This window comes from Nicotiana tomentosiformis, chromosome 12 (genome assembly GCF_000390325.3).
Source record: "Nicotiana tomentosiformis chromosome 12, ASM39032v3, whole genome shotgun sequence".
In the NCBI taxonomy this organism is placed as follows: domain Eukaryota; kingdom Viridiplantae; phylum Streptophyta; class Magnoliopsida; order Solanales; family Solanaceae; genus Nicotiana; species Nicotiana tomentosiformis.
In genome coordinates this window covers 112722078-112730682 of record NC_090823.1, presented here as the reverse complement: position 1 = coordinate 112730682, position 8605 = coordinate 112722078, and the positions used below count along the sequence as shown (strand labels likewise).

General features: G+C 37.2%; 1 protein-coding gene across 1 annotated transcript; it reads left to right on the top strand.

The window, feature by feature from the left end:
• The first annotated feature begins 5961 nt into the window (after window positions 1–5961).
• LOC104121506 (protein LURP-one-related 11-like) lies at window positions 5962–7202 on the top strand. Its single transcript, XM_009633518.4, has 3 exons — window positions 5962–6309; window positions 6419–6646; window positions 6798–7202. The coding sequence occupies exons 1-3, from the start codon at window positions 6058–6060 to the stop codon at window positions 6930–6932; spliced, it is 615 nt and encodes a 204-aa protein (XP_009631813.1). The 5' UTR covers window positions 5962–6057; the 3' UTR covers window positions 6933–7202.
• Window positions 7203–8605: the final 1403 nt, after the last annotated feature.

Genomic DNA, 8605 nt, shown 5'->3' with positions numbered 1-8605 from the left:
ATAGTTTTTCGTCGGTTTTTAGAGTGTGAAGCAGTGGTGGGCTCGATAGATATCGTTTCAAATCCTATAACGCTTGTTGGCATTCCGGTGTCCAGGCGAAGTCGGTCTTCTTTTTGAGTAGGGAGAAAAATTTGTGACTTCGATCTGATGATCTTGAAATGAACCGGCCTAAGGCTGCAATTCTTCCCGTTAACCTTTGTACAGCTTTCACGATGTCCACGATGGTGATGTCTTCGATGGCCTTAATTTTGTCGGGGTTGATTTCAATTCCTCGATTTGACACCATGAAGCCGAGGAACTTGCCCGAACCGACCTCAAAAGCATATTTTTCGGGGTTGAGCTTCATGTTGTATTTCCGCAGAATCTCGAACGTTTCCTGCAAATGGGTCAAATGGTCCTCTACGCGCAGGGACTTAACTAGCATGTCATCAATATAGACTTCCATTGTTTTACCTATTTGTTCTTCGAACATTCTGTTTACTAGGCGTTGATAAGTAGCTCCTGCATTTTTTAGCCCGAAGGGCATTACGTTATAACAATACGTTCCATGTCGGGTCACAAATGAAGTCTTTTCCCGGTCGTCTGGGTTCATCTGAATTTGATTATACCCATAATAGGCGTCGAGAAAAGTGAGGATCTCGTGGCCGGCCGTGGCATCGATCATGCGATCGATGTTGGGCAGTGGAAAGGAATCTTTGGGGCATGCTTTGTTCAAATCCTTATAGTCCACACACATTCTAAGTTTGTTTCCTTTTTTAGGTACTACAACTACATTGGTTAACCATTCGAGGTATTTTACCTCCCGAATGGACCCTATCTTGAGAAGTTTGGTTACCTCGTCCTTTATGAATGCGTGCTTTTCCTCGGACTGGGGCCTTATTTTTTACTTCACCGGTCTAAACCTAGGGTTCAAGCTTAGTTGGTGCGTTGTTTTGTCCGGCGAGATCCCTGTTATATCTAAATAGGACCAGGCAAAATAGTCGATGTTATTGATAAGAAATTGAATGAGTTTCTTCCTGAGTTCGGGGCTCAAACCCGTTCCCAGGTATACCTTTCGTTCGGGCCAGTGTTCGATCAGTATGATTTGCTCCAGTTCCTCAATTGTTGATTTGGTGGCATCGAAATCATCGGGGGTTACGAAGGATCGAGGGATCCATCGGTCGTCATCATCTTCTTTAATGTTTTGCTTACCTGAGTGGGTCGAAGCTGATGTCTGTGATTGCTATTTGGCGCTCTGCTCTCCGATTGTGTCTCCTTCTGAACCTGATCATTTTATCGGCGAAGACGAGGATATTGATTTTGCTTCTTCAACGGAGAACATTTCCTTTGCGGTCGGTTGTTCTCCGTACACTATTTTGATACCTCCCGATGTTGGGAATTTGAGGACTTGGTGTAGGGTCGAGGGTACGGCTCTCATGCTATGGATCCACGGCCTTCCAAAAAGGGCGTTATATTCATATCACCTTCGATCACGTGAAACTTTGTTTCCTGGATGGTTCTGGCCACGTTTATTGGTAGGGTAATCTCGCCTTTGGTGGTTTCACATGCCATATTGAATCCGTTTAGAACCAGAGTTGCGGGTACGACCTGATCTTGCAGGCCGAGCTGTTCTACGACCCTCGATCTGATGATATTGGCCGAGCTACCTGGATCAATTAACACACGCTTAATCTAAGTTTTATTCATGAGTACGGATATTACCAGTGCATCGTTATGGGGTTGGATGATTCCCTTTGTATCTTCATCACTGAAGGACAAAGTCCCTATGGGTGTATAATCTTGAGTTCGAGATCGCTTTTCCCTCACAATCGATGTTTTAGTGCATTTAAGCATCGGTCCCTGAGGGGCATCGACGCCTCCGATGATCATGTGAATGATGTGTTGCGGTTCTTCTGGCTCGTTTTGCTTGCCGAATTCCTTGTTCCTAAAATAGTTTTTCGCCCTATCACTCAGAAATTCCCGAAGGTGTCCTTTGTTAAATAAGCGGGCCACTTCCTCTCTTAGTTGCCTGCAATCTTCCGTTCTGTGGCCATGGGTTCCGTGATATTCACACATTTGATTAGGATTCCTTTAGGCAGGATCAGTCTGCATGGGTCGAGGCCATCTGGTGTCTTTGATGCGTCCGATGGCCGATACGATGGCGGATGTACCAATGTTGAAGTTATACTCTGATAATCGAGGGACTTCTATAGGATCGGCATATTTATCAAAGCCGCTCTTGCTCATAAGTCCCCGAGAATTTTGTCCTCGATCAGTCCTTCGGTTGTTCCGAACCGCATCACGTGCTGAATCGTTGTTCATCCAATCTGTGCCGTACGGTTGGTATCGGTCTCTGTTCGACCTTTGTTCTCTATTGATTTCCCTCTGATTTTTAGTGGTTGTGTGGTTCTGACATGCGGGCCCATACGGAGCTCCCAATTGATCATCTTCAACCCTGATTTTTGATTGGTACCGGTTGTGTACATCTGCCCAAGTTATTGCTGGGTACTCGATCAAATTTTGTTTCAGCCGACGTGATGCTGTCGAACTTAGCGCGTTCAGTCCTTAGGTGAAAGCTTGTACGGCCCAATCATCTGCGACCGGTGGCAAGTCCATACGTTCCATTTGAAATCGGAATACGAATTCCCTCAGCATTTCGTTACCCCTTTGTTTCACTTTGAAGAGACCTGATTTCCTTGTTGCAACCTTTATGGCACCATCATGTGCTTTTACGAATGAATCTGCTAACATGGCAAAAGAATCGATGGAATTTGGTGGTAAGTTGTGATACCAGATCATTGCTCCCTTTGCGAGGGTCTCTCCGAACTTTTTCAACAACACGGATTCGATCTCATCATCCTCTAAATCGTTGCCTTTGATGGCACATGTGTAGGAGGTGACGTGTTTGTTAGGATCGGTCGTACCGTTATATTTGGGAATTTCAGGCATACGAAATTTTTTGGGCATTGGTTTTGGGGCCGCGCTCGAGGGAAAAGGCTTCTGTATGAATTTTTTCGAATCGAGCCCTTTTATCATTGGCGAAGCCCCCGGGATTTGATCGACCCTAGCGTTATATGTTTTCACTTTTTTGTCGTTGGCTTCGACTCGTTTTGAAGTTCCTCGAGCAATTTAGCAATTTCAGGAGCGGTCCCCGATTCCTGCTCGTTTGATTTCACTACGGCGGGCTCTGTTCTGGGGGTGACTTCTCGAATAAGCGGATTGGAGTTCGGCCCGCTTTGCATATGAGTTCGGCTCTGCAACTGAGCTATCGCTGTTTGTTGGGCTTGTAACATTTCGAAAATCATACGCAAGCTGACCCCGATTTTTCCCGTGCTGTAGGTGTCTCGGGCTATGGGTCGAGCACCGCCCTGAATGCTTCTTTCCGGTTCAGAACGCTGATTCGCTTCTAGAGATATTTGTGAATTGATATCCAATGGTACTTCGGCTTGAATTTCGGGTTCTTAGATTCGAGCCTCGTTGCCGTCGTCAGGTAGCCTTCCGGCCCCGGGCACCAAGTTGTTGGTTTCATCTTGAAGGCCGGCTTCGAGGTCGATAGGTAGAGCCATTTTGAAGTTGTAAGCTGGAGTGTACTGTAGATTTATATCAAACAATCACTGTTACCCTTAGCCCCACGGTGGGCGCCAAATTTTTTACCCGAAAAATCAGATAACGTCAAATTTAGATATGGTTCTAAGGGTATATGAATCCCTTTGATACAAAATGACAATACAGGTATTTTTGCTATAAAATGGGAATGATGGACGGGAAGACTGAAATGAATTAGAAAAACAAGCACAATGAAATCTTAATGTATCTTGGAGAACTCTTTTCTATTGCAGTCTATCTCCCTTTTTATAGTAGAGGATAGCTGCTTTATCTATAACAACATAATAAAATAATACATATAGTGGAGGACCCATGATGGTTTGTCTCTTCCTTGATTCTCGCTAAGATTCTCTCCCTCGGTGCAGTTGTAACGGCTCTTGTCTGCAAGCTTGGCACTGGCTCGAGCTCGGTGTTAGGTCGAACCCCCAGTCTTGGTTCGAGCTTGGTTCTTCCTTGGGGCATCGATATTCGGGCCCCATATCGATCGGTGTTGCCCCGTAGTTTGATTCGAACACGGGCTCGATAATGATATCGAGTTTTGCCGTTTATAGCGCGAAACTCGACGTCCCTACTTCGGAATTCGTCCGAACTTGTCATGTGGATACCCTTCGATTGAAACGTCATTGTCTCGACCGGCCATTATGATTGAGAATCGGTATTGACCGTACACAAAAAGAATTCATAATTAAGTCTGATATGGTAACTCGAAAAATGAGTGAGAACCTACTATAATCGGTCAAAGAAAATAATAATAATAATAATAATAATAATAATAATAATAATAATAATAATAGCGTAAATATAATTTCTACTGTAGTAGATATAGTTAACTTAAATTCAAATTTTATTAGTTGGTCACTATCTGTTATGATTAGACCTAATAATTCATCCTCCAAGTGATAAGCATGCAAATGATGCAATCAAGCAATTGACGACTACTATCTACTAATATAATCAGTGATAATACTTCCCCACGACATCAATATAATCTTTTTTATTTAGCTTGGCATATGTTCAAAGTCTTCGATTGCTTTCTTTTTGACTTAGAATATATAGTTCTTCTAGTCTCCCCTCCCTTCCTTTTTGATTTATTTAAGAAAATCACAGCAGGGCAGGTGGAACAACGATTGGCCAAATTTCAATACATAACTTTTTACATAAAAAACACTATTAAGCTCTTTGTATCAAATTTGTCATCTTTATTCAATCGGCTAATCCTCATCTTTTAGTTTTATCCAAAAGGCATCTCTGAAATTTAAGGCCATCTTTGGCACAAAATACTTTAAAGAACTTTTAGGCTTTTTAAACATAAAGTATGTCTTTCTTAATCAAATCAAAACTAAACCAAACTACTATCACCTTTACCACGTAAGCAACTTATTTAATTTTTACCTATTTTCGCACCTATTATTACAGTAATTGCAAGATCTCTTACTCATTTATTATTCCTAAAATGTAGAATAATTTTTTTTCTTATATTAGATTCATTGGGTCAAGCATGCTCGTTGGTTAATTTAGGGATAATCTTAAAATGTTCACGGTACTTAGATACATTTGATAATATGAGGGTTTGACACGAAATACTTCCACCCATGAGAAAATGATCCTACAAGAATATTTTATGTAGTTTATTAACCGCTCTCTTATGTCCTTTTTTTTACCGATCTCCTATACAAAAAGATTATAAAACTAAAAGAATATTTGTAATGAGTCATAAAACTGATATCCCGCGAAAAGTAATTTATGTACATTATAGTAATATTTAAAATAGCACTTTGAGAGGAATTTTCCGGGATGAATCCAAACATTTAAAAAGTGAATGCATACAAGTCTACAACCCGTATTTAAAAAAATGTTTGAATTTCCTTTCATTATAATTCTCCAAGAGAAAAACATGAACATAAAGTTCTATATCTTTTCTTTTTTTGGTAAGTGGGACAAGGCCATCTCCCACTTGCATACATACTGAAGTACTGAACAGTGCTATCTCTACTTTATTTCCCATGGAAACTGCGGGCACAATACAAATAATAAACGTGCAAAAATATGTTCTAATAAGTCAAAGTTTCTACCTTTCCTTTTTTTGCTCCAAAGTTCAAAGGATAACATGTCCTTTTTCATGCTTGCTTCTTCTATTAATTGTTCGAATTCAAAATTTAAACTTTATAAGTTTATCCTATAAAGTCTATAGCATTAAACTCAAGATATTTTTAAAATTTTGAGTTTACATCTATTATTTATTATTTATTGTAATTTTAATGAATTTTTACACATAAATTTATGTTCAATGTCAAAAGTACGATAATATTGCATCGCGCCCCTATTTGTACGGGCAGCTTCTTCATCATATTATTATATAAACCCTTACAATTTCTCAAGTTACTCAATGTACTTTGGTGGAAACAAGTACCAAAAAGGCTCCATAAATTATTAAGACTTCCTTTCAACTTGTTTATTTAAGCTGTTATTACAATGGCCAAAATTCATCCAGAAACACTCAAGAACTCTAATTCTCCTTCTTTTTCCTCTCCAAATTATGTGACGTCCACAAGAGAAACATTTACTATATGGATGAAATCCCTAGTGTTCCATGGGAATGGTTGTACTGTCTTTAATTCCAAAGGTGATATTGTTTTCAGAGTTGACAACTACCAAGAAACAAGTAGCAATGAAGTATTTCTCATGGATCTTTATGGACAAGTTCTCTTCTCCATTAAAAAAGAGGTAAAAAAAAAAAAAAAAAAAAAAAAATTTAATTAGTTTATTTTTTAAGTATTTTGCTGTGATATCCATAATATGGAAATTGAACTTTGTTTTATTTTTTAACCCCCAGAAGCTAAGATTATTTGGTCGTTGGAATGGATATTCAAGTGGTGGATTTAAAGGGAAACCATGGTTTCAAGTGAGAAGAAATTGCAAGTACTTTTCAAGATCAGGAGATGTCATATGTAATGTGAATTTGGGGTGTGAGATATCTATAGGAAGCTGCTATAAGATTCAACAAACTGACAGAAAATCGTCATTTAAAGTTTTACATAGTGCTGGTCAAGTTCTTGCTGAGGTTAGTGATCCTTTGACTTCTCTAATCCATAGAATTTACATAGCTTTTTAAAAAAAATATCATTTCATTTTGAGTATGTATGATTTTTAAAATAGATTACACTAACTTTTTTTTGTTTTGTTTAATTTAATTTGGTGTATATATATTACAGGTAAAACAAAAAGAGTCATCACTAGGATTTGGCTATGGAGATGATGTGCTAACTCTAGAAGTGGAACCCCATGTTGATTACTCTTTTGTTATGGCTCTTGTAACAGTATGTGGTTTGATTAAACGCAGATTATAGAGAACAATTAGACTAATGATGAGAAATTGCCACGACTGCGAAATATAATCCGAAAGAGTTCATATTGGGCTTCATGTTCATTTTTGGGCCTAATGCTGACTCAAGCCCAATTCAGACTGAGCCCACTAACCTAAGTCCAATTCAGTGCCCACCGACTTAAGGCTAGATATTTACGTTTTTTGACAATTTTGCCCCCATGTGTATATATAGTGTATTTTCAGTTTAGCTGATTAATTCAGTTTTCTAATGCAAAGAATTATCTCTCTGAAACCCTAGCCTCTGTTCTCTTGTTATCTCTCAAACTTAATTAGCGCTATGTTCTTCGATTTTATTGACTCCAACATCTCATAACTATATATGTCCGATCTTTAGATATATATGTTGCTCAACAACAAAATAAGGAATAATATATGGTCCAACAACGTGTTCAACATGTTAGGTGTAAACTCAACATTGATTTAACTGGACAATATATGTGTGGATGCTTGTGAGCAGGGTATACAAGGAAAATCGACAAATCGCACTAAATTGATAATTCGAATCAAACCGAGAAAACAAATCCGACTATGTTTTGGTTTGATTTGATTTGGTATTGAGAAAAAAATCCGACCATAATTGGTTTGGTCTAAAAAAGGTCAAACCGAAACCAAATCAACCCGATATTATATATATAGAAGTTTTAAATATATTTAATACATAAAAATATTTATTGTAGTGTAGTTTATAAATATTTCTTAAATATTTTATAATTTTATCTTTTAACGCATAATTTTAAACTTGGACTTATATTTCTTGAATGCTATAATAAGTTTTATAGTCAATATTAATGCTAATAAAAGACATTCAATTAAATTGTACTAGGAATGACAATAGTGTTGGATATCTATTTTCTTTAATTTTTTCATGGTTTAGATAAAATGCACAACTTATTTTTTTATAGTGTTTAGTCATGTAAAAATAGTACTTGTTACTCAACTTATTTTAGCAACTTAATAATTTTAGATTATGTTTATTTTTATTATGGCTTATTAATAATATTTATTTTATGCGATTTTATTATCTTTATTCTTGAATATTTTAGTACAGTGCCATAGCTTATCTCATATTTTATGTTATTTTCACCTTATCTAAATATGTCTTACTAGGATCAAAGAAATTTTTGGAGAACAAATTTTATGGTTTGTACTATGAAGACTTTATGAAGAAAAAAAATTAAAATAACCCGAAAACTCGAGATTAAAAAATCCGACTTTTATTGGTTTGGTTTGGTCTTTAAATTTAATAACCCGACACAATTAATTTGGTTTGGTAATTGAAAAATTCGAACCAACCCGATCTATGTACACCCCTACTTGTGACGATAATAATAGCAAAGAGCTTGCTCAACGATGTATCAATGAGGTTCAAAATTAACTAATCTTATCCCCCGTGTCATTTAAACACGACTTCAATTAAAACTGACCATACATCATTTTTTTTTTTAAAATTACATTGACAAGTAACAAAATTTAATCGTCAATATATCTATATCTATACTATATTAAAAGTACGAAAACCCTTAGCGAAATGTCATTCGTCTTTTTTGCCCTTCTAAAACAGAGTTCACACTGGACAAAATAGTCATCTAATTATTTTTCTAATATCTAGGAATATTCATTAATTTATTTTCCTAA